Source organism: Clupea harengus, chromosome 9, assembly GCF_900700415.2.
Source record: "Clupea harengus chromosome 9, Ch_v2.0.2, whole genome shotgun sequence".
In the NCBI taxonomy this organism is placed as follows: Eukaryota; Metazoa; Chordata; class Actinopteri; order Clupeiformes; family Clupeidae; genus Clupea; species Clupea harengus.
The window spans coordinates 22,918,547-22,937,541 of record NC_045160.1 but is presented as its reverse complement, the minus strand read 5'-3'; the positions used below and the strand labels follow the sequence as shown (position 1 = coordinate 22,937,541).

The 18,995-nt window shown below is 44.0% G+C and overlaps 2 protein-coding genes across 2 annotated transcripts; both read left to right on the top strand.

Moving 5' to 3' along the window:
- Positions 1–707: 707 nt before the first annotated feature.
- irf2bp1 (interferon regulatory factor 2 binding protein 1) lies at positions 708–5,546 on the top strand. The gene is made up of 2 exons (XM_012838411.3): positions 708–3,677; positions 4,027–5,546. Exon 1 carries the CDS (start codon positions 1,689–1,691, stop codon positions 3,654–3,656), a length of 1,968 nt encoding a protein of 655 aa, XP_012693865.2. The 5' UTR covers positions 708–1,688; the 3' UTR covers positions 3,657–3,677; positions 4,027–5,546.
- A 6,580-nt stretch (positions 5,547–12,126) lies between these two features.
- Positions 12,127–16,622, top strand: foxa3 (forkhead box A3). Its single transcript, XM_012838368.3, has 2 exons — positions 12,127–12,660; positions 13,636–16,622. Exons 1-2 carry the CDS (start codon positions 12,589–12,591, stop codon positions 14,938–14,940), a joined length of 1,377 nt encoding a protein of 458 aa, XP_012693822.2. The 5' UTR covers positions 12,127–12,588; the 3' UTR covers positions 14,941–16,622.
- The last annotated feature ends 2,373 nt before the right edge of the window (positions 16,623–18,995 follow it).

Genomic DNA, 18,995 nt, shown 5'->3' with positions numbered 1-18,995 from the left:
GCTTGTAAGGCATTAAAACAACAGGTTCCTTGGTAACAAGAGCAAATTTGTAATCCAACTGGACCAATTGCACTATCTGCTAAACCGTTATTATGATTTCAGTGCGTTTCTGGTCTGGTAGAATATAGATCTTATACCGGCTAAATGTCGCCATCTAGAGGTGACATTATATAATCTCACAGCACGAACCCTTTCAAAGACTCTAAACTAACAAGCATGCAAGGGATTTCTATGAGACTACATTAAGGAAAATGTACAGGGTTATACAATATGGTTTACAAGTTCATATCAGTTTAAACAGCCTAGACCTACAAGTAGGCTACAACAGAAACATTAGCTAGCAAATATAGGCGGCTATTAGGCTAGTGCACTAGCCTATGGTCTTGTAGCCATGCCATATGGATCTAAGGTATTGTTGAGCCTGTTTCTTAGTTTTAAGGATTTAAATGGATTCATAGGGGATGATTTAGAGCTTGATTGCCTATATAATGACTGTTGCAATAAAAAACATTTGTATGCGATTAATGACAGTGTTACATCGTAAATGTATTGTTCTCAAAACTTATTGTGCTCTAAATAGTCTGTTGACTCGAAGTTGTTGTATAGTCATAGCCCACTCTTTAACATGAATACCATTTAATCTAACTGAGATTTCTATGCTTTAGATGTTCAGGACAGCTTTTAAAAGGCTTAAATGTCTTGCCAGAGAAGTTGCACAGTTACCCGACAAGCACATTTTATCATAAACTATTGCAGAATCCAGACTTACGTAAGACCATCAGGAATGTCAATCGCACCTGCGCACTTTGCACGACTAAACGACGCAAGTCGTCAGTAGGAAGTGATGTAAGTGATGGATTCTGCAAAGAGTAGTGGGAATTGGAGTTGGAATGTGTTAACTGCAGGGATTCAGTGCAGGGGTTACGTGTTTTTAAATACGAACACACTTTAAAAACATGAAACGTCAACGGAATAAGTGTCAATTGATTAATCAAAGAGCTTTAGCGATAAAATGGACAACTCTCATCTGAAGTAATCGAACGTTGAGCGCGATGAACAAGCTCGCCTATGTTTAGATCAAGTTGCAACGAAGTTTAAATGAAGGATAGCTAACTACCGACAATAAAATAAGAAAACGACTTTGACTTGGTCATAAAAACTATAGGTGACAGAACGAAAGGCTTTTTTTTCAGAACGAAAGGCTATTAATAAGCCTAGCCTGGATCTAGTCTTTAGACTGTTGTTTGAGATCATTGCTTGTAACATACCGTGAGTTTACGACTACCCTCAGTTTGAAACTACAAAATGTTTAAAGACAGAAAACACGCCTAGGTTCTGATAATAACAACTAAGTCTGTCAATCTCTGTAAACAACTATGAAGCCTAGACACATCTGACGATTCACCTCCTGTTGTGATGAATGGCGAAACAGAACTTCAAATCCCACAATGCATTGCTACATAGTTGTGTAAGTTTCCAGCGTCTTCCAGGAGAAACTCTTCGGGGGCGCAGGCTGTTGTTGAGAAAACATAAAGTCTGGAAAGAAACAATACAATATCGTTAAAGTTATTAGCGATTTCACTCCTTCGGGAGAAAAGGACACGATTGTGCACTGGGCCCTTTACGGTTGACCAAAACGCTGTATTGGAGGGATTTGAGACCGTAAAAAGAAGAGGGGCCTGTCAAATATGTCCTCCTCTTCACAGGCATCTTCCAGGCGGCAATGGTGCTACCTCTGCGATTTGCCCAAGATGCCTTGGGCCATGATATGGGACTTTAGCGAAGCCGTATGTCGAGGATGCGTGAACTACGAAGGTGCGGACAGAATTGAGCTCCTTATTGAGACGGCGCGGCAGCTTAAGAGAACACATGTAATGCAGGATGGCCGATCCCCTGGCCCTCAGTCTGGTAAACATGGTCCAGGTGGAAAAGATGGCCCCATTGACGGTGGCAGGCAGCCGCCAGAGCGTTATGAAAGGGCAAGAGGAGATTATGGGGTGCCTGCACGTCTTCCAAATGGACTTCCCAGACTTGAAGACGGGGTTCCCCAAGAGGTTAGTAGACAGAGCCCCAATGCCAGAAGCAGGGCTATGGTGGGCACTGTCCCACCCAACTTAATGGCACAGGGTCTAGTTGGTACCACACATGGCTTGCTGGCTGCCATGCCAGGCTTGAATGCCAGGTCTGGAGCAACCTCCTTAACCATCTCCACCCCCATCCTGAATGAGATCAGCAAGCGTCAGGCACTGGGGATGGGCATGGGGGTGGGCGTGGCCCCCTTCATCAGTCCTGAGATCGAGAAGGAGCTGAAGGAGAAGCACCGTAATGTGGAGGCACTGAGCGAGCTCACGGAGACCGTCCGCAACCGTGCGGACGACTGGGCTGGGCGGCCCAAGCCCATCCGAGACACCCTGCTCACCCTCTCCAGCTGTTCGCCGTTCAACGTGCGCTTCAAGAAGGACCACAGCCTGCTGGGCCGCATTTTCGCCTTCGACGCCAAGGTGGGGCCCGAGACAGAGCTGAAGGTGTTCGTGGAGTACCCATGCGGCTCAGGTGTGGTTTTCTCCAGCCTGGTGATGCTGGTGAAGCAGATGTTCCACGACTGCCAGAAGGACGCCGGCAAGGTGATCACTTCGGGCTACAAGTATGTGGAGTATGAAAAGCGCCACGGCTCTGGCGACTGGCGCCTGCTCACCGAGCTCCTTAGCGACGCCGTGCGCACCTTTAAGGAGGCCCCCAACCCCGACGCCCTCCCACAGCCTTACCTGGACGCCAGCTGTGCCATCCTGCCCACCTCACTCTGCCAAATGGGCCGCCCAGGGATGTCAAGGGTCCGCAGGCGCAAGGCCTCCCCCGAGCCAGAGGGTGGTGCTGGAGGCGGCGGCGGTGGTGGTGTTGGTAGTGTAGTAGAGAGGCTGGTCAGCGAGGAACAGCTGCGGCAGCACTGGGCGTACAGCTATCCTGGCATGGCGGCTCACATGGCTGCCGCCGTTGCCGCTGCTGCCGCAGCCCAGCCCAATGCCGGGCAGATGTCGTCTCTCCAGGAAGGCCTGGCCATCCACGGCAGCGACCCCTCGCCCATCACGGCGCTCATGAACGTGGCTGACAACGTAGGTGCAGCTGGGCAGTCGCCCAAAGACGCCCCTGGAGGCTCCAGCATGTCCCACTCCTCTGCCTCCTCCTCCTCTGGTGCCAACTCAGCACTGCGGCAAAACAACGGCAGCCCCATGGCGGCATCGCCGGCCGGCCAGCGCCGGCTGGCATCACGGAACGGGGAGCCCGGTGCGGCGGCGGGCAGCAGCTCCGGCTCTGCGGGGTCAGCCACCGGCGGCGCCATGCCCTCAGAGCAGGCGGCGGGCACGGGTGGCGAGGCCTCGGGCGCCGGCGGAAGCAACACGCCCCTCTGCTGCACCATCTGCCACGAGAGGCTGGAGGACACGCACTTCGTCCAGTGCCCCTCCGTGGCCGGGCACAAGTTCTGCTTCCCCTGCACTCGGGATTTCATCCGCAACCAGGGCTCTGGCAGCGAGGTGTACTGCCCCAGCGGCGAGAAGTGCCCCCTGGTGGGCTCCAACGTGCCCTGGGCCTTCATGCAGGGGGAGATCTCCACCATCCTGGCTGGAGACGTGAAGGTTAAAAAGGAGAGAGACCCGTAATGCTCTTCGCTGTGGACAGAGGTATGGTTGTTGGGGCCCGTGCACTACAATAGTAACGTTTATGTTATTACACTGATGTTTTTGATTGTACCAACATCACAACACTGCTGTCTGGAATTATTTAAAAGTAAGGTGTGGTAGATATGATATCAGAATCAGAATTATTTTTAATGGCCAAGTATATTTACATATACAGGAAATTATCTTGGTGGTATTTGAGCAGCAAAGTAATGTGAAGCACTCTAATTTGACTTTTCTATTGTAGTAAGATACATTAAGAAGGATATGACTTGTGGTTGTATGTGTGTAGGCCTTCGTGCCCTGTATGGACTTCTGTTAAAGTGTGTATATTCCCTTTTTTTCTTTCCAGGGTCCAGCTTCTCCATGGAACGAACTGCAGCCTTGAACCCCAAAGATGCTGTGAGCGCACGGCAATCAGCACTGAAGAGGTGCCGTCAATCAAGCAGGTCTTCTTCCTCACAGCCAATCACCCTTAATCTTTCTCCCCCTCAGGGCGGGGTCATGATGCCCAAGCCCAATCAGGTCTAGAGGAGACCGCAACCCGTGGTTTGCCCTCTTACCCAAACCCTTATATGCTCTTATTGCCGCCCAAAATGTCAAGTCTATATGTAAAAATCTCTAAGTGATTTCTATCCTCAAATATTTAGGCAAATTGTATAGTAATAGGCTGTATGACAGTATATTATAATTTAACCTACTTGTAATGTAGTCAGACCCATTTCACAGAGCAGCCTGTGTCTTTCGACAACCAAAAATCACACCTCAAGGACTGTCTTGTTTTATTTTGAGAATGAATGCTGACATCACTGAATGTCCCTTACACCCAGACAGGCTTGGGTTGTGGGGAGAAAGCCTGCGCTTTGTAAACAATAACAGACGTCGAGTCTAGGTGTGCTGTTAAGCAGTGTCACACTCGCGTCTCTACTCGTGTCCCTGCTGACTAAAGCCAACATCGCAGGAAGAGAGGCTACCACATGCTGGTAGGCTTCCAATAAATAAATAAAAAAAAGATTAAAAAAAAAAAAATGCTTTTACCATATCCCAGCCACGCCTATTTCAAATCCAGCATGTACGATATAAATCTGTCTTTATATTTGATATACTGTATGTAGATTGTAAAAAAAAACGAAACAAAAACAAACAGCCCTTTCAATGGTTCTAGAAGTGCAATCTCTAGTTTTGATACTTCATACTGCTTTAAGTACCACTGAGTATATGAGTGAATAGAAAACCAAAGATAGATTCTTGCAGAGATCGGTGTATAATACAACGCTGTTGCGTATATTTTTGTGGTAAAATAGCTTTTTATTTCATTAGATAAACAGAGAAGTTTATGGGAATCACATGCTTCAGTCCCCATGGAGTGGACCCTGTAGACTGTATGACGCTCACTCAAATGATTATATTTCTATTACCCCTTTTGGCCGGTGAAGTTGAGATCAACTGCATAGGTGTGATGTTTGGTGAAATGTACAAAAAAAAAAAAAAAAAAAACTGCAGATATAGTGTAAACATTGTTTTAATTTTCTACAATTCTACAAGGTCCAGATATATTTTTATTTCAACAGTATGACATGACTAATGGCCTGCTTTCCGAGAAAGAAAGTTGCCAACGTTTTTGCTCTTGAAATTTAGTTTGAAGACATTTCTTGAGTGCTTTTTCAGTGTAATGACTTTTAAACTATCCTGTACTGTTAAAATCTCTGCCCTGGATATATGTTATGGTAATGTATATGTAAACATGCCTACATAAACACTTCATTCTGTGTAAAATGTTCAATCTGCTTTTGTGTTAAGGTTTCCGATTATATTTAAATTAAAAAGTATGACAGGCTTTTGACAATCCTTCAATAAAGACGGTCCAACGTCTGTAATGGCCAGATGTCAGTGGTTTGACTTGTGTATGGATTTCTGAAACTGCAGCTGAAAGGATGAACAGGCCCCGTGCACAGCCCTTTGAGCCGCTGTTAGACTCTTAAGTGGAACCTTTCAGTGGCCACTATGAACAAAATGTCCTTGATTCCCTTCAAGTGAAAACACATTTCATCTAATTCATTGAGAGAAGTGACAAATACAGAAACTGCATGTGTGTAACAACCTGATGTGCATGTTAATACACTAATTCCAAATATCCTACAACACTTTTCTGCAAGATGTATGATAAGCACTTCAAAACTCTTGTAGAATATACTTAGATTGAGCAGTACTTTTAAACGTTCCCCTAGGTAAATACGTACCACTCAAAATCTAATCTATCTTCATTTATCCAATGTTTTGTATTTTTTCTATTGTTTTTATAAGTCACTTTTGACAAAAACATCTGTTAAATACCTTAACTATATAACTATACAATAAGAGGAAATCCTGAGACATTCAAGTGGCTCCGGAATGGAAAGCAAAGGCAAGTTTATCAGAATCAGAATTGGATATATTGCCATATTTTATTTATATATATATAGTATGTTTAATACACAATTCTGTGCTTTACATAAATAAGAGCAAAAGAACAACCAAAGGAAAAATAAAGACAAAATACAAAAAAAAAACATTACATGCATACAAAGTTAAAAGAACGTACAAAGTTTATAAAATAGAATCAAAGCAAAGTGGACATAGCCCTGGCTGTGATTATCTGTTGCCTAGCACCGAATAGAGAACCGTAGAGCAATAGCCCAAATAGAATCACCAGTGTCCAATAGTGTTGTCTCAGAGAAAGGCCTGAAATAGAGCCAATGAGTGAAGGGTTTAGAGCCCAATCATAGGCACTTGAAAACAAATGTCTTTATCCTGGATTTTAAAATTGCTACATTTTGGGCACATCTAAGATGATCTGACATCTTGCTCCAGTTGCATGCAGCATAAGAGCTAAATGCTGCTTCACCATGTTTAGTTTGGACTCTGAGTCCATGGATCTAAGAGCCCTACCTCGGTTTATATTCTTTAAACATATCAGGTTAGTATTCTGGGCCTGAACCATTCAGTGATTTATAGACAAGCAGCAGCGGTTCAAGTAAGCAAGTAAGTCTGTAAGTAACTGGAAGCCAGTGTAAAGGTTTTAGAACTGGAGAAATGTGCTCTGTTCTCGAGGGCCTTGGGGCAGTATCTGAGTCTGTTAGAACACCGTTTGGACTTGGTCTTTGGGTTCTAGAGCCTGATAATCTAGGTGTTTACTAATACTAATTCTACCCTCTTACCTGACAAACACAATAATCTTTGCTTTGTCAAAGTTTTGGCTGTTCTGTCAAAATGTTTTGCTTTAAACATTGACACAGGAGGTAAATTGGGCTGTAGTTATCCGGTGAGAGAGACAGATATATCTGTGTATCATCTCCATGACGATGCTAATCAGGGTTATTCTGTAGAATTTGACCCAAAGACAGCGTGTATAGATTTTAAACAGAATCCCTGGGGGATTCATAGCCAACCTATTAGATTAATACCAGCCAATGGTGGCAAAGTAACTCCGGCCTTCTAAATAAGATTTGAACCAATCAAGGTCTGCCCTGGGAAGTCCCACCCCATTTTCCAACCTGTCCGGCAGTATTCTATGATTTATAGTCTCAAATGCAGCATTGAGATCAGGTAAAACTAGAACTGATATTTCACCTGATTCAGTATTTAGCCATATATCATTTAACATTTTAATAGGAGACGTTTCCGTACTGTGGTGAGGTCGGAAGCCTGATTGAGATTTCTCCAAATGACTTCTGAGTTCAGAAAAAATTGCTGAGTTGATTGAAAACAACCTTCCCAATGCTCTTAGCTATAAAAGAAAGATGTGAGACAGGTTTATAGTTGTTTAATAGATAGGCATCCAGAGTGCTTTTTTTAAGAGTGTTTTAATGTCAGCTGTTTTTAGTGACTATGGGGAAAAGCCTGAGAGCCGTGAGCCATTAACTTTTGGCTGCAAGTCAGAGCTGAAAATAGTTTTTAAAACTATGGCAGTTGTTGCCACAGATGGCAGTGTGTCAAGAGATGTTGACGATTTAAGATGCCAAACCGTTCCCTCCAGAGTTGTATTAAATTATGAAAATGACAAAGTAGTTTCTGAGTGGTCGTAGAGACGGCATAATTTCACTGTTTGACAGTGTGGTGTTGATGGTCAGTCTAATAGTTGTGATTTATTTCACTAAAGAAGCAAACATATTCATTACATTTTGCTGTGGAAAGTATTCGGGGGGTGAACTTGTCAGCCGTGACATGTGGAGTGTGGTATTGGGGAAAGGGGTCCTCACACAGGCCAAAATATAGATTTTTTAGATGTAGACATAGAGGTTGAGATTGGTCAAGGGGGCATGGATTTTTAGCTATGACCCTGCACCTCTGCTCAAAATGATGTAGGCCTACTTGGTGCTGTTCGTGTGTTTGTCTAAGGTTAGTCACTTGCTTATTCAGAGGGATATATACACAGGACTTTTTTATACAAATATGCTCTGTGTGGTTTATCATGGTGAAAACGCTCATCTGCGATCACGAACCCTTACCGTGAGATGAATGCTCAGACTATCTGCAACGTGAAGTCTGTTATGACATTTAGTGAAATGCGTTGTCGTTGACCACATTGTCCAGTAGGTGGAGCAAGGGGGCTATTGATGTGGTAACATGGTATCGGGGACGGCAGATAAGGACGGGAGGAAAAAAAGGGGTTTCATTTAGAAAGAAGAAATTCAGCTTTCTGACATCGGACCCCAGCGCATTTCCCCAAACATGTTACCTGAAGGGAATGCGCAGATCTGTAACCCTTCTGCTTTTCCCCTCCTAGAGTGCTGTCAGTTCTTTATTGTCGTTGTAGGAGTAGAACTGCAATTACTTTTGTTCTGCCACTCTTTGTGCCACTATATAAAGATTATATAAACTAAAGTATAAACTTTAGTTTAAAAATATGAATTAAATCACAACACTACAGTTTGTGGGAAAGTGCAGAACGAAGACCTACTTAGATAATAGGCTTTCACACAACCATGCAGGCCTACACTCCCCATCTCCATCTATTTTCTGGAATACACACTGATGTGGTGGTGTGGATTTGAATACAATTTTCTCAAGAACTCAGGAACTAATTTCTCCATTTGATAAAGTGAAAACAACAATGTACTGAAAACCAAGTGGAGGTTCGTGCTTGGCCTAGAAATGTGACTGTCTATGTGCTGAAGAGAAAATGAATTTCTCATTAATTTACCAAATGTGAACTCCTAATCACCCCTGATAACACATCCCACAAACTTTACCACGTTTATTTACCACGTATATCTCCAGCTTCCTCCAGTAGTGTTAGCCCATTAAGACTATTGTTACCATGGGCGTCGTTAGGCCTGGAATATGAATAGCTCCAGATCTCAAATTATTAGTAGTATCATTCTACAAAAATGAGAATAATAAAAGAAATAGCCCCGGATTTATTAACCTGTCATTCATGTAATATAAGTCTGAACATGTGTTTTGTGCCCTCTGTGTCCTGTCATTCAAGCAGTAGATCTACTTCACACTACTTGGCACGCGCGCATTTTGTGAGAGTACGCGAGAAAGAAAGAGAGAGAGAGAGAGAGAGAGAGAGAGGGTGGGCGCACTGGTTATAGGGCTTGTCATGGTTGGCCCTTGGTGGGGTAGCTAACTAGCTAATTCGCAAAGGCAAGTCTTGAAGGCAATGGATGTAAGAAGCTTTTTTCAGAAAGAAAATGGATGAAGGCAACGAGGTGCAGGCGAGGCTAGAGGAGGTGGAGGAAGAGTTATGTCTATTTCAAGAGCAAGTTAAAGGAATTAAATGATGAGAACAGTTTATACTCAACTTTAATAACTCCCTGTTTTAAATTGCCAGACAGCACTCTTTATAACCCTATCTTAACCTCGATTTACCAATCAGAGGTGGATGGTGGGTTTTTTGATATTCAAACAGTTTGATGTTCGTATGTAATTTTGTTTATAAAGAACTATTTTTTCTCTGTTATCAACACGAGTTTATGGGTAACCTGTGGCATGTGCACGTCCGGTGTGACTTAGCATAAAAGTGTTTTCATGTAGACAAGCATTGCGGCATAATATATGGGGTAATGTCCATGTGACTCAGACAAACGACTTTAGGCTTATTGTTTCTGGCTCAAAATGTGTGAAAATGGTGCAATCAGCTGCCAGAATAATAATAATAAAAAAAAATCCTGGGGGAGGATGCCCCCGCACCCCCCTACAGGGCAAAGCTCTGAATGTTTTCAACTTCTACCATCGCCCCTGTTGTTAGCTAATTATTGAGGTGTTAATGAATGGTGCGTCGCCGCATTGGCATTAGAACTGGCAATGTCTGTAAGAGGATGTCGTGATGTGTGTTCCAGAGGTCATTCCTAAAGGCCTGAACGAATAATGAGGCGGCGATGTCTCGCAACCGCTTATAGTGGGAAACAATCTGTTAATGTATGGCAACGACGTACTAACTGCTAAGTGGAGGTGGGCACTGCACTGTGGGAATTGGCAACAAGTGGGCGCCTTGGAAACCACTTCCGTGCTGGAAAACAAGCTTGTTTAAGAGTAAAACGGGAATGCTATAGGGCTGAAGTTGGCCTATATAAATTAAAATGGTATGACGAAGCTCGACCTTGAGAGGCCTTCAGTGTAGACAGTTTGAAGTTCAGCACATACACATTCAGTCCACATGTTCCTAAACACAATGTTTAATAAATAATTGGCCAAATATAAAGTTTATGAAGCGAGAGCTTGTTGGAGTCCTTTCAGTTGCAGTCATTCGTACGTCTGAAAAGGATTGAAGGGAAGAGGACAGTAAACTAATTACACACTGGTGTGTATTTTCCCACAGAAAGTGTTAATGGTCGAATCTATTAGCCCGTGTTGACAGCGTCTTGCAAATAGGCGCAAATCGCCTACCTGTTGGAAGGCGTTTGCTTAGCAATAGGTGACAGATATGCACACAAAGGACTGTCACTATTACTTGACCAAATGTATGTAATTATTACAATGAATATGTAATATTCAGTGCATTGACATAACATTTTATTGCGCATGTGTCTATCAGTGAGATTAAGACATTAGGCTACGCCAGATAGACACGCACATGCACTGGAAACAGCATCTCACGGCTGCGAGAACGATTTCCTTGCTGTTGCTCAGATAATCCTGTCGACCACCTGCGTACTAATCAGTTACATCTCCATTCATTAGCAATTAGGAAACGCATTCACATTCAGATTTGACTGTCTGTCCCACAGTAAGAGGATGTGTATTGAGGGAGAAAGAAGAATGGGAACACAGTAGCCTAGGCTGCCCATGCGCCATTACGCGTAAACCATAACGACGGCAATATCTACTCTCTTTGGTTATTTGGTTATTTGCTTGTTTGTATTTGTTTGAACAAAACTAATTTATTTGTTGAAAGTATGCTACTGCTCTGCATGAATTGTGGGTAGATTCGATGTGGCTATCCAAATGATTCGTGAATGTTTTCTGCACAAATATTTCATAATAGATCATCTATCTATTCAATATTTATGTTATTATCGAATAATTCTGGAACGGTTATGTGGTTTTAAAATGGGAGGCCCACGCTAAAGATATCCTTACCCAGTTAGAAAGAGTCAGAATAGCTCTGCAAGAAAAAAAAAAACCTTTAATGATTTTGCTCCCGTTTTTGTATACTTACCTTTGAAATATGATATGAATAACATATTGATAAGAGAGTACTGAAGCATCCAGGAAAGCAGTTTAAGTGGTATGCACCAGTCAAACTGTGATAGACTTCATAACAAACTGGCATAAACTGAAAAGATTTACATGGAAGGCTTGAGGTTTGTGAATTCTGTGCACTCCTATACATTTAATACCAATTAATCTCAACCGCAATCGTTATTCACTCCGTGGAAGTGATAGCCGAGGGGATCTAACAACTTCGGAACATGACACCTTGGCAGTTTTGCCAGGGTTAGACCTCCCACTGACGAGCTTAAGTCCTGACAAGCTTAGACGCTGTGACCACATCAGAGTCTGCATCTTCAACCTGCACTTAGAGCAGTCCTGTTCATGAAAACAGTCTGGAACATTTATCCAATCGGTTGACAAATGAAGGCATTAGTCTGAAGTTGCAACTGGCTAAAATATATTAAAAGCTGTTTCTAGTGTGATCATATTTTAAAGCAGTGCAATGTATGACGTAGACTTCCACCATTAAGGTTGCGATAGAGTGGTGCCAAAGTTCAGCGAGTAAAATAATTTATGTTGTTAGTGGTAGCCATCCTAGTCCCCTTGTCTCCTTGGTAAAGACAGTTGGCCTTGAAAAGCCCAGGGTGTGTAGTGCGGAGGATGCAATTTCAACTGGACGTGTCTGTCCTAAGCCAATATACAGAACACCAGGGGGCAAGAGAGACCATTTAGACCTCCTTCCTGAGTCCCACGCCGCGGATATTCAAATGGCTGTTCGGGGCGGGCCCTTACCTGCGTTTTAAGGGCTGGACGTCAGAGGTTCGCACTGTACTTGCCCCATAGCTAACAGACACCAGCGCTCACCGGGTCACTACTACCGCAGCGCTCCAGAGGAACCGTCACGGATTTGTACTAAAAATCTCATGGGAATATACATTTTTCCATCACGTTATTTGCTACTTCACAGAACAATTTAAAAGCAATGGAGAGCTGAAGAACTTTAGAAGAACAGAACTTTCGAGAACTTTACTCGAAAATCTGATCGAATAATTCAATTTATCCTGGTAAATACGCAGTGTCTCTCGCCAGGACTGATCAACTTTTATCCTGCATTTGCGTGGAAAGTGGAACGCATAAAAAAACTGGATTCTCATTCAGACTGTTCATTGGAAGTAAAACGCTCTGAGGCTTTGACCACTGAACCGAAATATTTAATTTTTCTTTGAAGAATTTTGTTCTATAGACATTTCACCTATTTAAGGTTTAATTGGGGATGTTGAGCTCGGTGAAGATGGAGTCTCACGAAATACCAGAGTGGAATGCGTTCTACAGTGAAGCGAGTGAGGTAAGAAGTCACATTTATGACCGTAAAATATGGTTATTTTTATATGTTTGTTTTTTCTGGAAGGTAAACATTTTTATTGGCGACGACAAGATGTATACAGAAATGTACTGAACTTCCCCATTATGATTTTCTCCGACATGTTTGTGACAGTTATTTTTATGGCCGTTCGACTTTAAAAATGTATCGCTTGCAAATGTAAACCCGATTTAAGATATCAATTAATTTATAAGCTTACATTTAATGAAAAGTAAACCCACAAAAAGTATCATTTCCACAAGTGAAAAAGATTTTCTCATGTGTGTCAAATTAATTTTACGCACATTGGTCACGGCAATTTACCAGTGTCAGTCAAACCAACTCGGAACCTTGTAGCTCCTTGCCATGACAAATTTAGATATCGTCGAAATAAATATAATCTTGTATTTTATGACCATCTTCATAATATTGTGTATAAAAAGAACAATAAGCAGAAGGTCGGTTTGTAGTTTTGCAAATATTTTAAAGAAGCTACAATAGATGAACATAATCGAGAGATGCAAATAATTTTAGTAATTACATTAACTCTCCTTTCGTTTTGTAAATATTTTGTATGTTTTATCAACAAATCATTTAACAAAAAAAACTCACTTTTAAAGCAGTGGGCGTGCATTTCATTGATAACGCAACTTTTCATGCGAAGCTCTTTAGGACAACGTACCCTACTGTGTTTCAACATACTTGTGTAACTCCATTAAGTCTAATCAGATCCTTCTACCCGTCTCACAGTGTTCCACAGATCAATGCGTTATTGATTTCAAAAAGATTAATTTCGCCCAATCCTAAATGTTATGATATATGCACTGAAATGTAATCAACAGTATTACAAACACAGTGTAAGTCTTCAATGTCTTAATTTAAAGCTTAAGATAACTACTTTCAAGGCATAACTCTTAACAAGAAAACTCATCATTCGTTTCTTCGTCTTTTCACCCTCAGATGTACGCCTCTCCCAGCACCATGAATTCCAGTCTGGGCGCCATGGGAACCATCAACAGCTACATCAACCTGAACTCGGCTGGCTCAGCCTCCATGAACATGGGCTACCCCAGCCCAGGCCTGAGCAGCAGCCCGCTTGCCTCCATGGGCGGCGGGCCCAACCACATGAGTCTGTCCCCCGTGCCGACCTCCCTCAATCACAGCTCGCTCACCCAGCTGGGCTCGCCGGCCTCCTCCCTGGGCTCCCTCTCCCACTACCCCAACATGGGCCAGCCAGTGAGCCAGCTGAGCTACCCCTCGCCCAACTCCCTGAACCGCGCCAAAGAGGTGCCCAAGCCCTACCGTCGCTCGCTGACGCACGCCAAGCCACCGTACTCGTACATCTCCCTCATCACCATGGCGATCCAGCAGTCCAGCAACAAGATGCTGACGCTGAACGAGATCTACCAGTGGATCATGGACCTCTTCCCGTACTACCGCGAGAACCAGCAGCGCTGGCAGAACTCCATCCGCCACTCACTATCCTTCAACGACTGCTTTGTGAAAGTGGCACGCTCGCCCGACAAGCCTGGCAAGGGCTCCTACTGGACCCTGCACCCCAACTCGGGGAACATGTTCGAGAACGGCTGCTACCTGCGGCGCCAGAAGCGCTTCAAACTCGAGGCAGACAAGAGCGCCAAGAAGGCCTCCGGGAAGTCTCAGGAGGGCGGCAGTGGCAGCGGTGGCAGCGCCAAGGGAGGCCACGGAGACAGCCTCCAGGGGGACCACAGCCCCACGACCGGCTCAGAGGGTGCGGATTCGGCCCATTCAGACAGCTCCCACCCCGGCTCGTCCTCTGAGGACCACCAGCAGCAGCAGCACCAGCAGCAGCAGCAGCAGAGGAGCCTGGTCCAGCTGGAGTGCCCTCCTCCCCCCTCCGTGGTCCAGAGTTCCCCGGTTCCCATCCCGTCCTCTGTGCCCTCCTCCATTGTGCCGGCAGGTGCCCACCTCCACTCCCAGTCTGTAGGGGGCAGCCCGCACCTCCTGTCTGGAGGCATGCAGCACCTGGACCTCCACAACGAACAGCTCAAGTCCATGGACCCGCACTACAACTTCAACCACCCCTTCTCCATCACAAACCTCATGTCCAACGAGCAGAAGATGGACCTCAAGTCCTACCAGGACCAGGTGATGGCCTACAATGGCTACGCCACCTCCTCGCCCATGGCAGCCAAACAGATCTACGACCCCGCGGGGTCTTCCGCCATAGACTCCGGTGCCTACTACCAGACCTTGTACAGCAGGTCCGTCCTAAATGCGTCCTAACACAGAGGTCCACCAAAGCCAAATCGAGAAGCCAATGACTTTTTTTTTCTAAATAAAAAAAAGGGGGGGGGGGGGGGAGAAACCCCCCCATTGCTACGGACCTCATAGGGGCCAACAAAATGGCGACACTGCTCTAGTGTGGCCTGTTCACACTGAGCAAGAGAGGGACCACTAGTTATCAGAGCTGATAACACATGGCAGTGTCGCCTGTAAATTCACAGGAAAAAAAGAAAGAAAAAACCCACCCATGCTGTGACTCTCCGACACACAGCACCACCTTTCCCCTCTCCTTCTCCTGTCAGCAGCTCCATACTGGATTGATTCTGTTCTAACACAAGGAACCTCTGGACCCTGTCTCAAAAGGAGAGTCATTCCACACCGTGCTAGTGCATTTATAAAAGGACTCATTCTTGTCCCACAGAACCCTAATATCTGGGCCAGGGCCTTTTTTTTTTCTTCTTCTTCTTAATAGAGGGCATAAGGAAATGGTCTGTTCTGAATGTGCATAGTCTGTATATATATACGTAGAAAGGACACGGTAGATCTGCATTTATTTATGAAGGGAAAATTAATATATCTTGTACAGTGCTGTGATGTAAAGTTACAAACATGTGATAAAGGGATTTTTTTCTTTTTTAAATGAGATTGTTTGGAAGGGGAAAAAAGCATAGTTCAGGTTACTGCTAGCAGCAGTTGTTACTGCATTACAGGGAAAACGTTTGTTTTGTGTTACAACCTAGTCATCTCTCTGTTTGTAAACTTACATTTAAGTTCTCTCTCTCTCCCCCCCCCCCCCAGAAAGAAATATAGTTGTTAAAATGATGTGTTGCATACTTGGGTTATTTGTGGAGAAACAGAATGCTGCTTTCCTAATCAGGGTGCTTTATTTTGTCTGTCTCCCCTAAAGACCACATTGAAGTATCTGTGGTAATTTTTAATTTTTTTTTTAAACGTGAATTTCAAATGCCATCTTAAACTACGGGAGCCCATGGCAATGTCCCCAGTGTCCCTCTTGTTATATATTTTTAAATTTTTCCTCCATGTGTAAGTGACACATGGCATGGGTACTGTGGGGAGCAGAGTTACAGTTGTCTAGATAGGGATAACAGTTACTAAGATAGGCCTGGGGATGTAAATGCACTCGAGGAGCATTTACATACAATACTTTGCACTAGAGCTCCCACCAGCTCCGCACAGCTGGGCAGGGGAGGGGGAGTGGCAGAGAGAGAGTTACAACAATGCCTTGTGACTACCTCTCATTTACCCTAAAAAAAAAAAAAACAAGGGGTTGAAAAAAAACAAAAAAACCCTGACAAACTTAAAATTGGATCACTGTGACGATGTCAGAGGGTTGGTCTAAACTGTGTCCTTTTGAAGGTTGGTGATCGTGTGATTGTGAGAGCCCTATTGTGAGCTGACGCACGGCAAGAAGGCAACCAACCAAAAGGAACACTTTTTGTTTTAAAAGGAAACAAAATGTTCAGGTCACGATTAATATTATTTGATGCTATTTAGTTATGAGAGACTATGTTTATTTAACTCGGCTTTTGCTTTAAACTGGGAGGATATGTGTGTTAATATATGTATTGTATATGACTATATAAGGTGGACATTGTATGATTTGAATGTTGTGGTTTGGATGTCGGATCTTCTTTTCTTATTAAAAAAAAACTACAAAGGAAGAATTCCTCCTTGTTTCTGTTACCTCAGTTTGTTTGCAGAGGCTGGTGTTTTGAAAAAGACATTTTCACACATGCAGTCCATCCCTGAAATGTTCTTGAACATTTTCCTTCATGGGGTCATGTGTGAATGGGTGCAGGGATCGCTATTCAGGAAAATCTGAACCCTCAATTTCCCACCTCGAGACCTAGTAAAGTTTCAGGGAAAATGCCTGTATGGCTGTGTTGTGATGTGTCCTGAATGAAAGCAGTAACATTGCAGGGACAAGCACGTAAAAGGGTACGTCCGTCTGACGTAACGCAAAACAATCACAAGACTCCACTGATGAAGTCACTCTTTTAATTGATTTCCATTGAGGACGTCATGTCATTCAAGTTTTACAACTAGCTGTACCTACCTAACCTAAGTTTGTTTTGTGTGAATGTTTGAATGTGTGTGTATGTGTGTGTCTGTGTGTGTAAGAGCGTGACTGACAAAGACAGAAATATTCACTCAGTCTTCGGTTAGCTCATGACATCAGCTTGACAGTGAAGTGTCCTATGAAAATATCCTATGATATTTCACAGATATTCAGGAGCATCATGAATACAAATATACACCTCACATGTGGGGAACAGGGCAAAACAGTGGGTTTGGCAAACTTACAGCCTTGGCAAATCAGGCACTTTCTGGCAACATGTTAAAGAAATGATCAAATTGTCCATTTGTACTTCATTCAACAATTACATTTACACATCAGTGAAGGCATAGTCATCATCTACTGCATATTATAGTGTTCTGTGTATCTTTCTCTGTCACTGGAGGCTTCAAAGCCTGGATATGTGCCTCCTTTCTCTTTCAAAAAGGTATCGAGAAAGTGTTTAGAAACGGTATTTGATAAAGGGAGAGTGTTCGGAATTGGTGTTTGATAAAGGGAGTGTTCAGAAACGGTGTTTGATAAAGGGAGAGTGTTCAGAAACGGTGTTTGATAAAGGGAGAGAGTTCAGAAACGGTGTTTGATAAAGGGAGAGTGTTCAGAAACGGTGTTTGATAAAGGGAGAGAGTTCAGAAACGGTGTTTGATAAAGGGAGAGTGTTCAGAAACGGTGTTTGATAAAGGGAGAGAGTTCAGAAACGGTGTTTGATAAAGTGAGAGTGTTCAGAAACGGTGTTTGATAAAGAGTATAAACACATCCCATCTGCTGGCTCAATACGTCCTCATGATGTTTTGATTGGACTCTGTCCAGGGACAGGGGGGCATTACTGAGTGGCCACTGAATCAGTCCGCGGGTCAGTGTGTTGGTCACCAATGTTTTCAGATTTGTTGCACAAATTGTTTCACAGATGTAGCTCTGTGGCGTAACCCCCCTATCAACAGAACGTGACATACTTTGCATGACTCCTTGCTCAAAATGGTGGCTGTCTTTTTTTTTCTTTTCTAACATGGATCTCAAAGGCTCTCCATTAAACCGAGGGCTTGGCCGTTCTTTGTGGCTGTTTTTTTTTTTCTTAAGCACAAACGCGGCTTCCCCTCGTTCCTGCTTTAGTCACGTAGCGCTGCATTCTCTCTGGTCACGTCCCCCTCGCTGCAGGGCCACTTTGTTGAAGCATCCTGGGTAGATTGCACACCTGGCTTCAGGTGCGGAGGCCGGGGAACACAGGACTCTGCCCTTGCGCCGCGCGGAGGTGAGGCGAAATCTGCCGCTTTCCACAAACAATAACCCCTGCTGTTGGAGCCGCGAAGGCGATAAGATAGCGGCCGCCTCTGGCTGATACTGTATCCACGGCCGTACAATGGCACTCCAGAGGAACAAGGAACAGGGCGCTGGGTTAGGCCTGGCTGGCCCAACCCTGGTGACTAACCTGTAAAGTTGCGTTGCTGTGTTATTGCCTCCGTGACCCAGCTGTTGCCACGGAGTTGCCACAGCCTTCTGGGGTTCTTCAGTGGTCAGGAGTGAGGGACCAGCTGCCGTGTGTGTGTGTGTGTGTGTGTGTGTGTGTGTGTGTGTGTGTGTGTGTGTGTGCTTGCGAGACAGGCTGAAGACACTTGCAAATTGCAATCAGCAGGCGCAAACATGGTGTAGACTGAAGTTTATGGCAGCGTAAAAAAAGAATGGGAGATGATGAACAAAGAGGAAATATAAAACAGTATAAAGAGAGAGAGAGAGAGAAGGAGAGAGAGAGAGAGAGAAAGTGTGTATCCCAGTGATAGTTTACTTAGGAAGCCTTCATTTCACATCCATGTTTACAACCACATTATCACACACAAATAATCAGGAGAGAGAGAATGAGAGCACGAGTCTGATTGGAGCAAGAAAAGACACACACACTCTAACACTCTTATAATGTTGTCCTCTGACTTTCGTCACCTGGAGGCTGGATACAGGTGAGTAATAG